The sequence below is a fragment of the Zosterops lateralis genome (genome assembly GCF_965231275.1).
Source record: "Zosterops lateralis genome assembly, chromosome: 7".
NCBI lineage: Eukaryota > Metazoa > Chordata > Aves > Passeriformes > Zosteropidae > Zosterops > Zosterops lateralis.
This window is the reverse complement of record NC_139767.1, coordinates 18,962,242-18,984,135: the sequence shown is the minus strand read 5'-3', so window position 1 is coordinate 18,984,135 and position 21,894 is coordinate 18,962,242. Positions and strand designations below refer to the sequence as shown.

At 36.4% G+C, this 21,894-nt stretch overlaps 1 protein-coding gene across 2 annotated transcripts in view; it reads left to right on the top strand.

Annotated features, from left to right (window-relative positions):
- Nucleotides 1-21,510, top strand: part of UBR3 (ubiquitin protein ligase E3 component n-recognin 3) — a gene marked incomplete at its 5' end in the record, with an annotated part of 104,502 nt that extends 82,992 nt beyond the window's left edge. For both annotated transcript variants that reach the window (XM_083865237.1, XM_083865236.1), the window contains 8 exons: nucleotides 6,570-6,670; nucleotides 13,500-13,624; nucleotides 15,058-15,165; nucleotides 15,678-15,788; nucleotides 16,624-16,800; nucleotides 18,410-18,619; nucleotides 20,177-20,316; nucleotides 20,931-21,510. In XM_083865237.1, the coding sequence (XP_083721363.1) occupies nucleotides 6,570-6,670; nucleotides 13,500-13,624; nucleotides 15,058-15,165; nucleotides 15,678-15,788; nucleotides 16,624-16,800; nucleotides 18,410-18,619; nucleotides 20,177-20,316; nucleotides 20,931-21,048 (1,090 nt within the window). In that variant the 3' untranslated portion in view covers nucleotides 21,049-21,510. The remainder of the gene's footprint in view (nucleotides 1-6,569; nucleotides 6,671-13,499; nucleotides 13,625-15,057; nucleotides 15,166-15,677; nucleotides 15,789-16,623; nucleotides 16,801-18,409; nucleotides 18,620-20,176; nucleotides 20,317-20,930) is intronic.
- Nucleotides 21,511-21,894: the final 384 nt, after the last annotated feature.

The window sequence follows — 21,894 nt, the reverse complement described above, 5'->3', positions numbered from 1 at the left end:
TTCTTGATATGGATGCTCAACAATATTTACGTCGAGATAAATTGGTAGTTCATTGAAAGTTGAGTAATGATTAATAGATGTAAATAGGTCTAATATATGTGAGAAATTATTATATTTTAAGCTAAAAATTTTCATCAAGCTAATTATTTTAAGCAAGTTAATTACCCAAGTTTGCTTTTAAAACATGAACCTTACATACGCACCCGTACAAGGACTAACTATATAAGAAATTGAACCATCTACTTTGTTCTGCAAGGACTCATCTCCTTACTTGGCTTAAGACCCATCACTTTTCAGATTTTACCCTGATGACGAAGAGAAAGGTTTCTTGCCTAAAACCAGATTATGATTTTTCCTCCTAAGAGGAAAACAGTACATTTTTTTTTCTTAGCACTTTAAGCATCTTCTTCATACTCAGCTATACATTTTGGAGCTTGCAATTATGTAAAAAGACTGTCCTTTTAGTGCTATCCAGCTGTGTGTTTGTCAGTGCTTCTAGGAGACTGAGGTAGAAAGTATCAAGCAATTTCAAAAACCAATCTGGAATAGTGATGCCACAATCCTAGCTGCAAACTGGAGAAGACTGTGAGAACAATTGTTCTTGTTTCTAGTTTAAGATTTTGTTGTTCTCTTGGACCCCGACTTCTTTTTTGCAATGAACATTAGATTATTGGAGTAATTAAACCGTATTAAGAGATTAATTTATAAACCATTAGCAGAAGAAAGCATGAAGTATTTTATAACCTGAAAACCTATACTGTTCAGCATGCATTCATACTGCTTTGAGGGTCTGCTTTCATGTGATTCTGATTGATACCTGACCTAGATTGAGCAGTGGCATGATGTTGATAAATTTGATGTATGGTTGGCTGAGTTACATGAGGCAGAATTAAGACCTTGTGGCCAGAATGGCTGTGGGACACTTCTCATTTTGGCATTTGAAGAGCTTGCTGGCTTTGGAAGCAGCTGTTGAGAGGGGAGGCTTACAGAGCTGATGGAATTGACCATACATTGCTCATGTCAAGGCTAGAGTGCAGTATGTTAGATTTCATTAGGCAATATTTTGAATCATTTAGAAATTAATGATACTGTAGGTCTGTAATGCCTTGCTTTGCAGAAAGGGTTGCATGCTGGGAATGCATTTGAGCAGTTCTTGTGTTTTCTGCATTGGTTTTCAATATTTCATGGTAGACTTGATGATATTGGTTTGGCACGAAGTCCTGAATGGTTTGTAGGAAGCTACAACTGAGATAGCATCCATTTTGCCATGAAATAATTTACTGGTGAGATGCACAGATGCTTTCAACCTGGAATATTTTTGCTCATTCCTTGGAATGTTTTTCCTTTCTTAGTCTGCAGGCACTAGAATGCTACAAAGGAGGCAATTTGAGAACATGCTTTTCATGTATAAATTGGAGCATAAAATGAGTATCTGTAATTATATTGCAGAAATTTGAAGTGGTAGTTTGACTTGAAGGTGGCATTCATCAGATTGGTGTGTATCTGATTGCACACTTCTTAGAGTCACGCAGCCTTTTGAGAAATACAGAATAGCAGGTACAGGTAAGAGTGCTCAGAGCAATTAGAAGGTGAAAACTGCTGAAAACTGAAAAAGCTCAAGAGGATGGTGGAGAAATAATCATTGCAGATTTTAGATGAGAATGGCATTCTGCTACTTTGAAGTTAACCAAGTCATCTAAATCATCAGCCTGACCTGCACGTGAGACTTCAAGCAAAGACTTGTAGGAAAAAAATGTCAGTGAGAGAAAAAGTTCTATATTTTCTGGCTGTATTACTGTGATTCCAAACAATTTAACTTTAGGGAAGTCACAGAAGCAAAATAACTTCAAACCAATATGCCATCTTTTTCTATTTAATTTTCACTTTAAATTATTATTTGAGTTGAAAGCAGTTTTCCAGAGAAGCTCGTTTAATCTTCATTTATTTAAAAGGATGGTTTTCAAAATGGAAAGGGAAAAACCCCACACACATGCAAAAATCTCTGGAATGCAAGTGCCATTACATTATCTTCTCACCCTCATTTAATTATAGCTATTTTGTTTACATATACATAAATATTTACATATAGAACCACCCAGATGTAGAACCCACAATTTTTGTCTTAGTTTTCTACAACTCAGCTGTCATTCTTCATAAATAATGCTTCACTGTACTTCCCAAACCCACCCTTTTTGTCCAGTGCCTTCTACAATTGTATTTAGATCTTGTAGCTGAAAATGGCAGCTGAAAGGAAAGATAGGAAGACGCTCAAGTGGCTGCAGGAAGGTAAAGTTGAAATAAGGAGATTTTGAACAAGAAGATAGCCTATGAAAAAGGGCCTAAATAATGTGAGCTGTTTGGAAGATGTGGGGAGAAAAAGAAGCAGCTAAGTCTGGTGAACTGTGGATGGTTTAATAGATTATTTCTCCTGTGCAGTTTATGTTGCAAAATTCAATGTATGCTTGGTCCCACAGGCTGTACTTAAGCAAATTGTTCTTCTAGACACAGGTCTGGTTTCAATAGTGATCAAATAAACAATTATTGTGGTGCAAAGGGGGAATAATAGCTTCTGGCAGGGGGCAGGCAAGGAGCAGCTGGAGGCAATAATTACTAAACCCAGATGTGAATTTAATGGACTAGTCCAAATAGTCACAGTTTCAAGAAAAACAAACATGAAATGAAAGGATATACATGTTTTTTAAAATTTAAATCTCTATGAGGGCTGAAATTTTTATGTCTATTTTGACAGACAGAATATGTCAGCAAAGAATGGATTGGTAAAACATGAAGGATCTTTGCAGTGGAAGCACTTGAAGGGAGGAACTGCATGATAAACTGAAATGCTGGGTTATTTTATTACAGTGTTTTGCTGATGTTTCATTCTAAGTTAGATCACTTCAGAGACTGTTTATGGTCTCATACTGGGGCAACAAACTGCAGCTCAGGGATAGGACTGAGCAGCTGTGCTTAGGAACCTCTTAAGTCACATCTCCAGCACCGAAACTGTTGTGAAATGGGGAAAAAAACACCCAGTTTTTATGAAGATACTCTGAGACAGAGAGTAGGATGGTGAGATAGCGCAGTTTAGTTAAGGTATATGCATGAGGTGGTCTATACATACACATGCTGCATCAGGACTTATGTGATCTATTCCATACAACAAAAACCTTACCTGAAACAGCTGTCTCTCAGGACATATATTACAGTACATAGGGTTTGACAGTAGTGCCAGTTTAGAGTTTCTGCTCTCGGCTGTTTCTTCCTTTCCCCTGCACTATAGCTCACCATCTTCTTTGGCTGTGCTGATGTAACTTGGGTGGGCTGCATGAACAAAGTCAAGCAACAAATCCATGCTTTTAAAAGGTTAAATTGAATGAGTTTGGGAACGAGTGACAAGGGACTGCTGGGGGCACCATGGTATAAGAGAACGGGAGATGCCCAATGTTAGTACTGTCAGTGAATGCATAATGAGAAACTGACCTGCTGTCAAATCTGCTGTCACACAATGAAGAGCAAATATGAAATTGTGATTATATCATAAGGTGCAGCCAGAATAAATAGTAGAAGTCTGCTTTCTTGCAGTGAATATCAGAAGCTGTGTATTAGTTTGACCTTTCCACCATCTGGGATTTATGGGCTTTACTTCTTTTCCTGCAAATTGTGAAGAAAATATAAGTTTGCCCTAGTTGATGAAGCCTTAGTTTAGGTGTACCTATATCCCTGTGTCTCAAATTTTCTGTGTCTGACAGTTCAAAAAAGTGTGAGGCTCAGAACTTTTACTTTACTTCTTGAATTTCTGCCTTTATAATTAGTTGGAGTTAGCATCAGCCAAAAACTTTCAAGTGTCTCTGGTTGAGAAAAGACAGAACGAGGAGTATAAATATAAGGAGCCACTACGAGCAAAATGCTGCATATTTCAGAATACAACAGAATTTCCCATTTCTCAGTATCCATTCCCAAAGAAGTAACTCCTGCATGACAGCTCTCAGGAGGAGGAGGATGCAGAATACAGAGGCAGAGTCTCTCAGCTCTCAGGTGACAGGCAGCCCTGGTTTTGGCACAGAGAGAGGTGCAGCCCAATTGACTTGGGCTGGAGGAGAGGTCATTTCCACAGAAAAAGCTGAGTTTTGCATTTTTCATGTCAGGACATGTTCATTTTGCACCGAATGGTTTATTTTCATCACCAACTCTTTTTAAAATTGATTCAGCATACAACTGTTACACATTTGAATAATTTTGTATTACTTTGGTCCTATTCGCTGTTGTAGTTGCTTTCTTTTTATTAAGTGCTTCTCTGGCACAAGTTTTTGTAGTCAGATTTATCAAGCTTTCATATATACATTGTGGATTAACAGAATTGGCAATTTCCATAAAACACATTCCTAAACATATTTTGTAATTTCAGTTTCATTGTCATAATGAAGAAGTTTCTGAGGCTCTTAAAAAATGACAGAGCAGTTTTTAAGTGCTTCATGTGCTGCAGTACTTGATGTAAGCAAAAGCAGCTTATCTAAACCCCTGACATTCAATGTAGCTTTGCTTCTCAATTCTTACAAACTGAACAAATTAGAAAAATAATTCAGTTGGTCCTGTCCTGCATGTGCAGATGAGTTCATTTGTGTGTGATGCTGCCAGTCAATTTGGTATTCTGTGTGTATATATATATTTAATAATTTTGACAGAACTGATATTTGACCTAATTGTTACATGACCATTAAACAATATTGATACCCTGTCAGAAAGAAGTGTTCAGCTAAGTGTGACCAGAGGGAGTCAGATTTTTTAAAATGTTATTCCAAATTAATTTTTTCCCAAGTTTATATATAAATTAAGAATTAAAGATAAGAATTAATTTAAGGGATGCCCATGGTTTTGAAGTCATTACATAATGAGGGTTATTTTAAAATTCAGTGTCATTGGTCATAAAGTAGAACTAGCTGTAGGTAAAAGTAGAATTAGAGAGTACAATGTTTAAAATGAACCTTGGCAGTGTAATACAAATTTTTGCCCCCTCTGTCTTCTTTAGAATTCAATATGCTGACTTTTAGAATATTTGTGTTTTGTTTAGGAGGCTCACATATATATATTTATGTATATTACAGTGCTTTGAAATAATTATTTTATTAAATGATTGATTATAGCAGAAGGGTTATAGATGGTGTTTATTCTGTGGCTGTCTGGGTTCATTAATTCAAAAGGACCAGTTAGACCATGCTTTCTGTCACTTCATTTTACAAGACCAGTCAGCCATGTGACCTTAAGCGTTCTTTTAATCCTCCTCTTGTATGACTGCTTCTGTGTGTTAAAATTCATGTCACAGATGACTCCTGGCAGTGCCTTCTGTAGAGAGATGCCTGAGCTTTCAGGAAATTACTAACTATGTAGTCTTCTTCCAAAAGCAGGATCACGTTTATGGGCCTCAGAGATTATAAACCAGTTGAATCCCCAAAGCTGTTAGAGAACACTAAAGATCCCGTGCATGCATCCACATAGCACCATGTAGGCAACTTTCTGCAGTACATGGTCTGCAAGAGCTCAGTTTGTTCCTTTGCAACACTGGTGCCCATTGGTAGAGGTTTTGCATGGGAGATTCAGGGTCAGTGAGACCAGGACTTCACAGTGTGGCTCCTGCAGCACAGATCAGCAGCACCACCACTGCTTGCCAAGGGCAGCAAGAGCCCACACAGCTCTGCACATGTGGCAGAAGGGGAAGGCTCACAGGGCAGGGTGTGTATCATGTTTTATCTCAAGCTGCTCCTGCTTGAGATCTCCATCACGCCCCAATATCAGTTACAAGATGAAGAATGATTTTTCACTGTTTGTTTTTTTTTTTGCCATTTGACTCAGCTGTTGAATTTGAAGAATACTGTTGGTTGGAATTATTTTGAATATTGCTACACAAAGCTAGAAACTACCTCTATCTATGAGCATTTTCTGCTTTTTAGTATAGGGAAACAAGACAACGTTATGTCGGTAAATCTGGATAGTTGAAAGGTTTGCACTGTTTCTGTGCTTTTTTGCTGTCCTTCTAGACATCTGGGGAGTTTAATAAAGACTATGTCTAACATTGCATAATCCCACTTGTCATGGCTGCTTGAGCCTTCATTTCTTTACATGAAGGAGAGCAATAGCTTTTCTAAGATCTCTGTTTTCCAATAGGAGCATTCCCTGTAACATTAAATGTATTTTGAGGATTTGATATTGTTACAGCCTGGTTATATGTATATGTGTGAAATGCCACACTTTGGAAATCAATTCAACTGTTTGAATATTCCTTGGCTCTCTACATAGACATAATGAGTTCAGGCAGTTTTGAATGTTTTAAAACATTTCAACAGAATCAGGTACCCAAATGGTAATTTCCTCATGAGTTATTACATAAGTAACATTAAATTTTTGAATTGAGATCAGTTTTATAGTTTTGAATTGAGATCAGTTAGCAAATTGTCAGGTATTAGGCTTCTGTAAGCTTGGTATCAAATGTAATACTATTTTAAAATAGATACAAAATAAAATATGAAAATAGGTTTATAGTATCAGAAGTGATTTTCTTTTGGTTTTATTTCTAGGCTGGTAAGTGAAGAACTGCCAGAAGTTCCTGTGCTTTACAGAGATGTCTCATCCCTTTTACTTATCCAGATTTTAACCATGCCTCAGCCATTGCACAGAGGTATGTTACAAAAATATGTATATTTAAATGATTATGTAGATGAGGCTGCTTTCATGATGGTTTGCAGGATGGTAAATCATAGCTGATCTATTGTGTATTGTAAAATAATGTTTCTACCTTATCTACAAAAGGTGGCATTGAACAGAAGTTTTTGTTCTGAGTTGACAGGTTTATCTGTGTTCCCTGTCTTTTTGCCTTATCAGTCAGCTATTCATTAAAGATACAAGAGCTGAGCAGAAACTATTAAGTATTTCTACTGAAAGAAAAGTGTCCTTTTTTTGACCTTCATCTTTTGCTTAGAGGGACAGCTCAATACTTCAAGTTGAACTGAATGCCTAAGGACAAAAAATTTGAAAGATTGTCATTTAATTTGAATTTCAGAGTCTAAATTGCAGTCTTATGTAAGAGTTCATATATGAAGATGATAATTGCTGTAATGCAGCAATTTCAATAGCAACAGCATACAGTATAATTATGAATAAATATGAAATAGATACTAAAAAAATAAATCATTACTAAAATCAAAACTGTCTTAAAACCTAAATTACTTTTTCTGTGTAAAAGGAGCAGCTGAATCTGGTCCTCCTTGCTAAAAGCTAATGTATATTCCAGAATAGGGCTTCAGACCCTCTGGTCTCTGGCTTATTTGTAATTGTACCTTTATTTGAAATTAAGGACAAACAAAGCAAGTATCGCTTTACTGATTCACTGACAATGAACAGAATATCTCCCATGGGATCTGTGTGGCAGTTTTGATATCTGCTGAGTTTTTGTAGTTTGTGAATAGGTAAACTCAGGAACTGTTCTGCTCTTGATGCTTCCACCTTAGTAGAAGCTGTTTCCCCTTAAGATGTGTTCAGTCCTTGGTATTGAATGTTTAAATTCAGCTGAAGTGACTCTGTGTGTATCTGTTAACATTGCGGGTTTGTTTTTTCAATTCCATATACTTAAAATCATAGAGTCATTTAGGTAGGAAAAGACCTTTAGTATCATGAAGTCCAGCTGTTAAGTACATACTTATGGATTAAGTATATCCAAGAGATTATTAGAATATGAAAATACTAAAAGAATAAAATATTTTGCATAGGAAGGCTATTGCCAAAAACGTACCATTTTTTTAAACTACAGTTTAACTTAAATTAACTTTATTGGAAGGACTCAATCAAACTAGCATAAAAACAGTAAATAAAAGTTTAATGAGACTAACATCCAAAATTCAGGGAAGGAAGTGTTGAAGATAAAGTACAAACCAGTGGTGTCTTCATAGTTGATGTCCAAGCATTGAATACCACCATTTAAGAAAGTATATTTCATTCTAGAAAAGCCAACATTCAATTAATAGTAAGGTATCCTGTGGAGAATTCTGTAAAAGGCCTCATATCAGCAACATGTTTTGTCTTTGCTCTTAAGTTTATTGTATGTTGCAGTTGAGAGGGAAATGGGAAGTGGCAGAAAGAAAATAAATGTATCTACTTCAAATCTGTGAAGCATTAAATTGGAAATAAATTGTCATTTATCTTCCTAATTTTTGTTTCATCAAAATGGTTAGGCAGGATGAAAAGAAAGTCTTTCATAATTCTATGTTTGGAGGTGTAGAGTGGTGTTCACAAAAATAAGTCATAACAAATTAGTTTAAAACTTTTACAGTGGGTGTGTGGGTCACAGAGTCAAATTCAATATTATTAACTCTTCGTAGAGGCCTGAGGTATAACTAAAGTAAAATGGCTTGTGAAATGTCTCATGGTAAGCACAAGGTCAGTGATAGGGATGAACAAGATCTTTTTCTGACGCTACTGCTCCTGAATTGTCTGTGCTGCTTTGCCGTTGCCATGGGGTGCAGGAGCTGTGGACTTGGCTGTACACTGGGATGCACACAGGGGGCTGATGCCTGTGTGTGTTGACAGATATTTCCAGTATATTCCTTTAATAATAGACTTAAGTAAGTTGCATTGTGTCCTTCATCAAATATGGCATCTTTTTTCAAGTTTATTTTGTTTACAACATGGTCTTTTTTAAATAGAGTGCTCTGTAAGGAGGATTCAAAAATCTCATCTCATGCCCTTCAGATGGCAATTGTATTAACTTCTCTATTAACTGTTAATTTTAAATTCAGATTGGGAATTGCATTAACTACCCTATTAACTGTTGGATGGCTGTTGGTATCTTTTTCAATCTAACATAGATTAAAGCAATAAAAATGTCATTACTGTTCAGCCTCTTCATTCAGAAGAGAAAATTGATCTGAATCTATCAGAAAGGAAGAAGACTGCTACAGGAAAAACTTTGTGGTGGAGGTCAGAGCATTTACAAGCATTAACTAATTTGCAGAGAAGGGAATGAGACTGATTTGTGTACCTCTGTGTAGTGTAGCAAGCAAAATAAACATTGTGTTTAAGATACTAAAACCATTTGTAAAACTTATTTTTTCTTTTGAGTTTCACACTGGGACATGGGCAGAATTTTTATAGGCTTCAAATGTTCAGCAATTTGTTTGAAATTTTTGAAATTGTACAGGGCTAAATGCATAATAATCCACATAGGAATTTCTGGTTCAGTTCTGTGGCATTTGTTCAGAGGATGGAGTGTTCCTGGTGTTGTGAATTGGGACTCCTTACAAAACAAAGATTTTGCCTTCCAGCTCCTTTCTTACAGAAATAGCAAATGATGGTGTTTGTACAGAAACAGAGAGAGTGGCTTGGTGGTTATCAAAACCTAAATCTGTCTTTGTAAATTTAATTCAATACCCCCCCCACACCACAGTCCTTTCTGCAACACAGTTTTTGGATGTCGGGGTCATTTAATTGAAATTGGACATTCTTTCTTGTTACCATCAATTGTAAGAAGTTTTATTTTCCCACCACCTGACTTGGGACCCTGTGTACAGATTTCTGGAAGTACAGAGTGTATGTTCTAGTGATTTCAGTTTCTGCATTGCATTGAATGTAAAAAGAAGCAGCATACTGATACAGAGTGTTTAAATCCCAGAGTCCGTGTGGACAGGAGTGAGCCTGAGGCTGCAGGGGTATGGCCGTGGTGGTCAGCAGGCCTGGGGCTGTGTGTGCTGCAGGGGCACGGCCGGCCGCAGTGGTCAGCAGTGGCCTGGGGCTGTGTGTGCCGCAGTGGCATGACCGTGGTGGTCAGTGGGGCTGGGGCTGTGTGTGCCGCAGTGGCATGGCCGTGGTGGTCAGTGGGGCTGGGGCTGTGTGTGCCGCAGTGGCATGGCCGTGGTGGTCAGTGGGGCTGGGGCTGTGTGTGCCGCAGTGGCATGGCCGTGGTGGTCAGTGGGGCTGGGGCTGTGTGTGCTGCCGAGTGCCGGCAGGGCCCAGCAGCGCCTGCCAGCAGCTCTTGTTCCACAGCCTGGGCTGCTGTGACATGGTCTGCAGGGATACTGGGGGACAGCTGTGATTTAGGAGGGCTGGATGTGTTCCAACTTGAAAACTCCTTTTGGGAGTTGGGACCAGCCTCTGTGGACTCTGGGAAAGGTTTTCTTCGCTGGTGTGTAATACTGATTAGGCTCAGCTGCTGCAGAGGCTGACCTGGATGTTCTGACATTCTTTTTTTAATAAGCTTGAATGACATACGACAAAAGTGTAGCAAGCAGCTTTCAGATGAACACTCACACTTGTTTTTTGATGATTGGATAAGGATCTTGACTAAATATAGTATGGATGTAATCAGCTTGAATAGTATCCAGTTTCAATGTGGAAGCTCAAATATTTATCTGTATCTTGGAACTTTAATATACCTTTCATGGATTATCTGAAGTTCAGTGCCGTCTCCCTTTGCTCTGAAGTTGTGTTTTCAAAGAAGGGTTCAAACTTTAGATCAAGAAGAATATTTTTCAAAGGTTGTTTATACAAAGGTGTCCTTCTAAATTTAGTAAAAAAGGCCCTATATCCTAATATTGCATCTGGTTCTCTTTGTGGCTTCCCTCTGTCATCATTGCCAGGGTATATCATCTAATTTGATATTGAAATTAAAATATGTATATTGTATGTCATATGCTTATTTATCTGCACATTTCTTGCACTAATGTTAAAATTAGAGTTCTAGAAGTGTTTTCTATTTAAATTTAATTTTTAAGGGTGTTGGTTGATGTATATAATGGGATGTCTTGAAATTATTTGGTTCTAAAAAGTTTTAAAAATAGGAACGTAAGAGCATTTCTCAATATTATTCAAAAATAAGTACAGAAGTTCTGGATTAGCCTGTTTTGATTAGATTGGCCTAGCCATAATAATAATACTTCCAGACTGTCAGACTATCAGATTAGGGACAGGAGTCCTAAATGCATTTTAGAGCAGAACTTTGCTCAGTGGTTTACTTCACATCCTTGCAAGCTTTAGAAGTATTAAATTGAAAAGATGATACAGCAAAAGAACAACCTGCCCCAGGGCGCAGCAGGAAAACCGCACACACCCCCACAAGCACACTGCAGAAAGTCAAATAAAGTTGCTCTTTGCAGCAGACAAGAATTTAACAGCTCTGGCATTACAGCTACCTACAGCTGTCAAATATATGGCATTTTAAGAGAGAACATAGTAATGAAGTGATAATTGATGCAGTGACTGATGTTTTAGTATGTTTCCCATGGGATGTTTCTATGACTATAAAAAAACCTTAGTGCTCATTACACAACATGCAGCCTCTGAGCTGCTCCTGAGATATTTTCCTAAGGGGAAAAAAAAAAGAAGATGAAGTTTGTGCAGAATTCAGGACTTCTTAAGGGTGACCCAGATGTGGGAGTGTGCATTTTTTGTCCAATTCTGGATTCTCCAAAAATGTAATTCACAGTAATTTATGGGTCACATACATGTAAGTAAATACAAGAACATTTATTTAATTGAAACATAGTATGGGTTAGACATACTTCTGGTGAATTGAACCATTAGTATGAAGGGAGAAAATGGGGACAAAGAGTAATTCTATTTAGCAAAACCCAGATTTTTTTTTTTTTAAATGTGCAAAGACACCCAGTGTTGAGCACTGCAATCACCTGAGCAGAGCTACAAGATGCAGGAGGCTGTGGTGGGCTGGTGCCTGTTGAGAGCGATCTACATGCAGTGGGTTTCCTTCATGCTTTCTCAGTGTGAAATTGATTTGTATTCCTTGTATCCACTACTGAGGGGTTAGAACTCAGTACCTCATGAGTTCAGTCTAGCTACGATTACAAACTCTTAACTCAAGCCAAAGAGGCAATTTTTACAGTTCTCTGAACGTGTGTGGTTTCAGCTTTTAGATTTTAGTGCCAGAAAATTTCCTGAAAGCTAGTCTGCTGTTATTCCTCAGGGGTAGGATTGCTAGGAAAATGGACTTTTCACCAAAGATAAAAAAATACGGCCTCAGGATCTGGTGAGATCTGGTGACTCCTCCTCCTGGGGAAATGTGAAGAAGTGGTATCATTATAATGCTGCCTGCTCTAGAATGAGGGGATGAACTACAGGACCATTCATTGTCATGTTTAACACAACCTCCATAGGAAGATAATACAGAAAAGTCAATTTTTAATTGGGTAATAACAAATGATCTTTTAGATGCTTAAATTTTGGTTATAGTTTATACTCGCATAAGCTTATACTCAGTGACATTAAAAATCCATGTCTGCATTGATTTGTAAACGCTTGTTACATAGGCAAACAATTGTTATTTCACAAATTTAATTTTGTACTCAAGTCTTAGCGTGTATATTTTAAAATCTAGTAGTGGGGTTTTGATATTAGATGCAGGAAAGGAGAAGCAAGGTGTTTCATTTTGTTGGCCTCCTTGTTTTCACATATGAAGCTCATTTAAATCCTTTGGGAAGAAAGAATGAATTTAACCCAGTTTTTGTGAGGTGTTTATGTAAATAAAATTGTTTTGCTTGACTTCAAAGCCTGAGAGAACTTCTTAAACCCCTCATTTTTCCCTACATTTTTTTAGATATATATTAGTTATGTTTATGCTTAAGGAGTGGAGTAAGTGATGATAGAAACTTCTTTGATCTGCCTAGATTTAAAAACAAACTAGATAATTTGGGACTAGAAATAGAACCTAAAGTACAAAGATAAAAAAAGGACTGCTTCAGTATCTTCATTTCAGTGAATGATTTTTTTTTTTTCCTGTTTCCATTTTAGGAAATCTTATTTTGCTTCTGTTAGTCGCTTCCCCCAAAAAAATTTCAAAATCTTTCTCCTGCAGCCTAGCTGTACAAAATAATAGTAATTTAAATATATATTTAAAAACCCATAAAGATCTTTGAAAATACAGTAAATGCCAATTTGCCTTTTGTCTTCTTTCTGTATGCATGTGAGGTCCAGTAAATAGTACTCACTCAGGAGTGTTTTACAGCAAGTCTTTTATGGCTGGATCCATATCTGGAAGCGAACACTTAGAAACTGGTATGCTAGATGTTCTTGTGGTGATTTTTTAAAAAACTTTATTCTTCCAGTATTTGTATGAGTGTCACCCCAATGGGAGCCAGAAGAAATGGTAGGATATGCATTTGCTTACATCTACAGTAATCAGTAGGTTAACTTGATGTAACCTTTGGACAGAATATAATTTTGTATTATCACCAGGCCGCTAGGATGAAGTCACTGCTAATCAGGACTAAAATGAATACAAGGAACAGTGGAAAATTGCTTGCCCTGTAGTTGTTCTGTTCACAATGGCTGCCAAGTCATTTTTGAAAGCCAGTAAATAGGTTGTTTTGTATGTTTTGAGGGGCTGTTCTTTTTGTTCAGCACTTGTTTTTCATTTCAGAATCATCATTCCCATAACTACTGACTGTTTAATCATTATATTTGCTAAAAATGTCAAGTGTTTAAAAATTACTTTCCCTGTTTTACAGAACACTTCACCTGCATTATAAAAGTGCTGTTCACTTTACTGTATACTCAAGCCTTGGCAGCTCTTTCTGTCAAATGCAGTTCTGAAGACAGGATGGCATGGAAAGAGTCAGGAGCTCTCAAAAAGGTTGGTTATTAAAACTTTTGTGAAATTATGCTTAAGTATTTCTAGTATGAACATAACAGATACTTCTGCTTTGCATGTAATAATTTGTTTCTGCTTCAAAATCCAGTATTTTGTTTTTGTGTGCACAATTTCTGTAGGTTTTTGTATATCGTGAGACTTAAAAATTCCTAGTTAATACCTAGTTCCAAAACTGAATTTCAGATTTGAGTCTGTATCTTTATCGTTTCAGTCTCTACTTTGTTGCAATGATGGTAATCAGTAAATGAAGCTTTCCTTCCTACGCTTTTCTCTACAGGAAGAGCAGGCAGCCTTGTTGGAGAAAAAAACCCTCTTGACCTTTCCAACTTGCTTGTGCTATTTGTGGCTGGCTATATCAATTTCTCTCACGATGTGGTCGAGAGTGCTCATGTGATGGAGAGACAGAGAAGGGAATTTGTCACTATTGTTTCCTTGCCTTTTGGTACTATTTACAATTAAAGTGACAGTGCATCTTTCCATTCCAGTTCAGCTGATTGAATGCCAGTTGCCGCCAAAGACAAACTTCTCTGCATTAGCACCAGCATTTAATCCTTCAGTTAACTTTCTACTCCACAGATTGTTTTTCCCAGGTCAGAAGGATTCCAGTGTTAGACCAAAGGAAAGGATAGACATTTTGGGACCAGGAGGAGAAATGGGTATTACCCCTTTATACAATGGCTGGGCCTTAAATGTAAAAGGAAATGAAGACTGAGAAGCATGACCTGCCTTTTCACATGTAACTTCAATTTGTCATACTGGTCAGGCAGAATTCCAAGGCCTTAAGGACAAATTATCTGCTGGCCTGCTACAATGAAAATTTTTTTTACACTGGGATCACTGGACAGTACTTCATTTTGTTAAGTCCCTATCTACCCCTTCTTTCAATATAATGTCATTTTCTTAGCAATACAAAGACATTTGTATGAAGTTGTTGCTAGTGATCGGGTTTTTTATTAACATTTTAACTTAAAATATATAACAAGTGGTTTGTCACCTATTCTGGTTGGTATGTTTTTGAAAATTACTTTTTGAAAAAAGTTCTTGTATTAGAATTCAAATTCTGTCAAAACAAGATGTTTCCATCCATGAATTGATTCTTTCTAGTTTTAAAGCAAGCATTTATATACTCAGAGAGAAGATGTGAAATGAAAATGTTATACAAGTGCTTTCATAAAGCACTCAGTTTAGAGCATATGCAATTCACGGAGCAGTTCACATTTCACTCTTGAGCTAAATGCAGTCCCTTTCTGTAAAATTACATTTGGTTTTAATTTTTTTTAAGCATTGTGTATCTTTGTAGGTCAAAATTCACATGTTGATCAAAAGAAGTATTCTTCATTGCTGTTGCTATTACAGAAATATTTTCTCTTTTTTATGACCAGTGCTTTTTAGATTTCTTTTCTTCTTATTTGTAGAATACATCCAGTGGAGAAAAATCTTGGGAAGTATTGCTGGGTCATGTGATTAGTGAACTGTCTAAGGGGAAGATATATGAAGAAGAAGAGACTGAAGAATTAGCAATGGTATTGGCAAATTTCTGGAAAATTTATCCAATGTATCCCCTTGAAGTTTTTTTACCTTGTTCTTATAATGATTTTTCTCTGATCTTGCTAAAGACCTGCAGTACCACTCTTTATTTTTTAGATCAAAGCATTATCCCTTTGGGACAGTTTGCCTGTGCAGATCTTTCTTCTAATAATATTAGATGATCAGTGCCACAATGAGAAAATTATTGACAAATACGTCTTATAATTATAAGTTTTAATCATATATGTGAGTTTTAATCATAAGTAAGAATGACCTTTCAGAAACTTGGAAGGGTGAATATTTAAAGAGAAAACTCCTTTGTTGAGGGGGAAGAAAACCTACAGAGGTTATTTCAGGTTATTAGTGAAATGCTGGCCTTTGGAATGTATGTTTGATGTGGTTGTTTATATAATATGCTTTAAAAAAATACTTGATTCATATTCGAGTTTTCATACTTAGAGGATAATTTACTTGGGACAGAATTTAGTAATTGTTTCCTCCTGTCTAGGTAAATCCGGATTCTGTAGAGTGCTATCTGCAGCAGTTCTGCCTGCCTTTCCTCAGGATCACAAGCCTTCTTCAACACCATCTCTTTGGAGGAGATCTGCCTAGTTGTCAGGTACAGAATTAAAGGGTCACACTCAAATGTTTCCATATAAATGCTAGAGATGAAAAGTTAAAACTTCAAAGTGTCTTTTTCATGGTATACATTTGCTATCCTAATTTTTTTTAAATCATATATTGTAGCACTGCAGTTTTCAAAAAAAATGGAATTATATTATTAAACTTCAGCAAAGTCAGGCTTCTTTAATTAGGTCATAGGTGATTGTCTTGTAAAATACCAACATACTTCTAAAACTTGTCCAGCGTTTGCAGAGATGGTGTAATTCCACACAGAATGGAATTCAGTACTGATTTTCTTAATTCCTCTTAGTACTTCATTCTCAGAGACATTGCATCAGCAGACAATTATGTTTAAGTTCCATGACTAATTTAAGTAGAGTTTACTGCAGGTCAGCTCCCTCTTTTCCTTGCTTCAACATCATCTCCTTTGTAAAATAGCTGTTAGCTAGTTTGGGGTGCTAAACAAAAAAAAATAAAAATATTGTGGAGTTTGGTGGAGTTTGGGGCTTTCTTGTTTTGTTTCTGCTTTCTGGATTTGTAGGGGTTTTTGCGGGGGGGGTTGTGTTTTGTTTGTGCGGCTTGGTTTGGGTTGAGGTTTTAGATTTGGTTGGTTGGTTTGGGGTTTTTTTGCTGACAATTTTTTTGTTTGTTTTGAGAGTCCAGTTTGAAGTTATCTAGTAAAATTGAACCTTCCTGTGTCACTAAGCATGACTATTTGCATCTTAGTACTAGAATACTTTTTTATTGAAATAGATATATTTTAAATAAACTATTTAAATACTGAGAGTCTAGGTATTAATCTAAACCTCTCTGATTTCATGCCTAAAAAGGAAGATGAAGAATTCACTGTTCTTGCAAGCTGCCTGGGTTTATTACCATCTTTTCAGTCAGCTCATCAGTTCACCAGTGCCTCTTGTCTTGATTGGCCCGTGCCAGCATTTGACATGATATCACAGTGGTGCTCAGAACTGACTTCATTTGCAGATAGACATCCAGATCAAGTAAAGGTACGTAGCAAAATTGTATTTTCCAAAATAGTCATCATATAGAAGCTATTTATTACTTGATTCATTGTGCACATATACTGTTGCTTTGGATAAGGATCTGAAAATATAACCTGTGAGAAAGAAATTGTAATGGGAAATATTAGTTAGTGGATGTGGGTTGAATTGGGTAAAAAAAGGAATAAGATGACCTGTGTAGTTTTTATGGTTGCTGAAGAGAGAATAGAGAAACACCATCCTTAGATGATACCAAGAATACCCATATGTTCTGCACCTGTAGCCAATAAGGGGCAGGTAACAGAAACTTTAGGAAAACACGTATCAGAACTTTTCCTTGCCTGTTTTAAAGTACTGTAAAACATTGCATCTTCAGTTGCAACACGGAAAAAAAATGAAAAGGTTAAAATCTGTTTAATAGTTACTGATGAAAGATGGTACATTTTCTCTGAAGGTTAAAGAGATACTAAGACTTCAGCTAGTGCAACTGAAATAATCAGTTGTGAAATGGAAATGTTTCAACATGAGTGAATTGTTTTTATGACAAAGCTGCATCTCAACAATTCAAGTCCCCCTGTGGTGTCAGGGGAAAGCCAGATGCATTCCTCACTCTGCAGTGTTTGTTCCTGTGAAAATTTGAATACCCAGTTTAATCTCAAATTAAAGTTGCTGCTAATCTGTTAGACACTATAGATTGCAGTGAAACTGATAGCATTCTTCCCAAGATTGGAAGTAACCAGGTACAAATGCGGTTTGGTTTTTTTCCTTTGTTTGTTTGTTTGTGGGAGGTTTGTTTGTTTTTGGTGAGTTTTTTTGGCAATTTAGGTTTCAAGGTCATGCACTCTTGAATTTATTTTTTTACCTTGCGAAAAAGATCCCATCTGGCCACTATACCCATCAGGTATAAACACAGAAAAAAATTACTACATTGAAGGAAAACATATTACTGTTTTAAACCCCCCTGCAACAACCAGCCAACCAGGAAAACCCCAGCATAAAATTGGACAGTGTTTTTAAGAGCAATTGAAAAGACTTAGGCTTTTCAAAGCAGTATTTAAGACAGGTAGTGCCTGTCTTATCAAAAATTGTGAGTTTTGGTAACTTTTTAATGGCTTGTGTCCAATACAGTTTTGAAAAACAGCAGATGTCTTCAAATATAATTTACAGAGCCTAACTTCGGTTCTGTTTTTGGAAGTTTGAGTATAAATTTTAGCTGGGAGACAGCTTTCATAGTCAGTGCCAGTGTTTGGGAGTAACACATTGATATTGCCAAACAAACTTACTGCAGGGAGTGAGAATCTTTCCTGTAGATCACTCTTAATCCTCTTGTTTTAGCTGTGGAGGTTTTTGCACTTAAAATATGTCACATTTAGAAAACATCCTTGGGAAAAGGCTAGTGTGCCCATTTTGTACCTGTTACAAAGGATGAAACGTGACTGCAGTTGAGGAGGGTGACTATTGCAAGGTGACATTTGACTTCTAAAATTTGTGAAATGCAAAAGAAAAGAGATTTTTTAAACTGCATATTTCTTTTATTTTGTATTGTCTTTTTTTAAAAAATGCAAATGCTTTTAAAAATGCACAGAACTGATACATATTCTTACCTTATTTGTAGGCTTTGCTTATCCAGGAACCTAAGTGGGACTTGCCACGCCTCCTTCAGTTGCCTGAGAATTACAATACCATTTTTCAGTATTATCACAGAAAAACTTGTTCTGTTTGTACTAAGGTTCCTAAAGATCCTGCTGTTTGCTTAGTTTGTGGTACTTTTGTATGCTTGAAAGGACTGTGCTGTAAACAACAGAGCTACTGTGAATGTGTACTGGTAAGAGAGAGTTAATTCAAATTCTGTAATTGATTCTCACACTCATTGATAGTTGTTAACTCTATTGCTTACTTTTGATGTTTTTCTTTTCAAAATGTGTTTCTATAATCATGGAATAGTTTTGGTTGGAACAGACCTTTGAAGGGTCATCTAGTCTAACCCGCAGTGATAGAGTTTAGTTCTTATTTCTGAGGGACAGACCTAGACTGGATTCTGGAGGGCAATTTACTTGCATAGCAACCTATTTCTCCTTTCCATAGAAGTCTTCCAAAGCCATTGTGTGTAATGTTGACACATGGTTTTGATTCACAGCCAGCTGAAATTTGTTTACATTCTGGTTGTTCATATATTATTTTAATTTTCCTCTGTTTTGTTTCCTTGCTTTCCAAGTACATAGAAAATCAGTATCTGGTTGAGTATTTTCTGATACTTGACCACCTACTAGAGATCTACAGACTGTAACTACATAGGTGCTCATTTAAGGTCTTTGACTTTTTCAGCAGCAAAGTTTTCTAGTCAGCACATATATAAGTTCTTTCAGGAGCCTGAGTTGGATGACATCTATTGTTTTTCAGACTGTGTTAAAGGTTTGCTTTAATAGGTTTTCTCTTTACTTCCATTGAACAGTTAAGGGAAGACTGGAACTATATGGACTTCACAAAACTGTGAGAGGAATTTGTTAGAGAGATATTTACAAATGGGCCATGAAATGTCAGAGAGATTTTGGACTGCCTTGAAATTGTTTGAACTCACCTTTCTCTCTCATAATGCTAATATGGTGGAAGAAAAAGGGGTGGGCAAAATATACAGTGGAATTTATAGTTACATTTAAGGTGTCAAGCTTTGTGAAAACAGGATGTTCTAAAAAAAAGGAATTAACAATCCATTTAATTAATTAATTTTTGTTGTGGTTGAAGGGTTTATAGCTTCTAATTGTAATGAAACCATATAGGAAGGGTGCATTTTTTAATTGCTAAAATTAATTTATGAATATAGAGTGTGCTAGTCATAGAGATGAATGAACATATGACATATTGAACAAAGCAAGAACTACTAAAAGTTTTTTTACAACATTTGTAGAGCCATAGACTATTTCTGTGAGCATGGAGAGAGAAAGCAAATGTTTAACAATATAGACTGTTGTAAAAGAGGTGATACTAAGTTTTTCTAAATACCTTCTCCTGTTTTTGCCATCTATGGAAAATATTTGGTAATCCTATGCAGAGAGCTATACAACAACAAATTCAAAATATTGTACAGAATACTTTTGCTTATTTTTTGTAATTCAGTTTTTACATGGTAACAAATATCCTCCCTTTTTGAGTAGGGAAATGTTTTTATGTACAGGTGTTGTTATGGCAGCACAGGACACTGAATTCTTGTTTGGATGGAGAATTTTGGGGCAGGCTATCCTTTGGCAAACCATTTCTTAGTAAATAATGTATGCATGTTATTTGAAACAAAACAAAGTATTATTTTTAAAATTTCTTCTGTTACAAAGTTAACAGACATTAACACAATCTTTGCACTCTTGCCTTTCTACACCCATAACATTAGCATTCTCAAAACTGTGGAGCTGGGACAGGAATATTCCTTTTGATTAATGCATCCGTAATCATCATCATACGAGGCCATCGTTTCTGCCTTTGGGGTTCTGTTTATCTTGATGCACATGGTGAAGAAGACAGAGATCTTAGGTAATGTTTTCATTACAATTCTATTTCATTGTTGGTGCTTCTGTGTAGATCAACTTTGTCTTGTAACATGCAGTAACAGATAATAATAGATCTCTACCCTCCTTGTGTGGGAAAAATGGAAAATCCCCATTTATTGTCATTTGGACTGACTTTTATTGTCTTGGGTTTTTAAGGACTTTTGGCCTGGAGGTGGTGTAGTCAAGATCATTGAGCTACACCAGGAACCCAGCAGACAGATTACTATGTTGCCATTCCCAACAAGGGTTAATTCTGAGTGTTGTGTGGGTAAACGGCTATCTTCTAATTTTGTTGTTTGGCCTTTAATCAAACAATGCAGTTGGATTCCAGTGTAGGGAAGGAGCATAACTTCCAAGCTACACATGACTGAGAAAACAAGTGATGGTTTCTGGATTCTGCTATCCAGTGTAAGGAAGGAAAGTCCCAGCTGTCATCCTACCAGAAGCAAAAATGAAAACCCCTCACCAATAAAAATGCATGTTTACACTGCAAAAAAAGTTGTATGAGTATCATGTTGATTATATAATGAAGTATCTTTACATTTACTTGGCATATTAACCATTTATTTTCTTCTTCCCTTTTTCTTCCCTCCACAGGCGTGGTAAACCCCTCTACATATGCAAGGAAAGATACAAAGTGCTTGAACAGCAGTGGGTGTCTCATACTTTTGATCATATCAATAAAAGATGGGGGCCACATTATAATGGCTTGTAAATCATCGTCATCATCATCTCCACACCATCTAACTGCTGTTACCATGAATGAATGAATGCATCTTGACTGACAATAGCTTTAACTGAATGGGAGTTCATCTCCTTGGCTCGGGATGGAATTGGGTATGGGCATCAAAGGGAAATGGAACTTTGTCAACATGTGGAATCTGTGCAAAATGAGCTGTTGTTGCTACTAAAGAATGATACAATAATTGAAATTAAATCCTCAAAATGGTGTGAGCAATCTTATTGCACTCAGTAGTCTATTTTTCTTGTGTTTTTTAAAAGCCCATTATTGTTAAGAAGCACAAATTTTACTTGGAGTTGTTTAGAGGCTTCAGGGGTAGCTGTCTGGGTTTTATTTTTCTTTGCATGGAGTTGGGTTTTTAGCAATTTTTGCTGAAACGGTGTATATGTCTATTACATCTACTAAGTATGTTGGATAAAATTTCTTTGCCTTTTTTGTGTTGGCTTGAGGTTTTTACTTGATAGGCATTTGTAATTAGGTTGTAAAACAACTGTGAGACTGCATGGTAATAATTGGTCTGAAAGTTGAATTTTAAAGAGTATTTCACTTGTAGAGGTCTATTGAAATATTTCAGGCATTACTGAAAACTTACACATTCTCAGGAACTTCATTTTTTTTCCTCCATAAATAAGTGAAATAGCTGTAAATTAGGTATTTTACTGTTCTTTATGTAATCCAGAACATACAGAACCCAGATACATACAATCCAGAACATTCTGTCTTCATTTTTTTTCCAGGAAGGAGCTTTTCTGTTTTTCATTTCATTGAATAAATGGTTAGTGATAACATACAGAAATTGCTGTATATAGGGAATTTGTA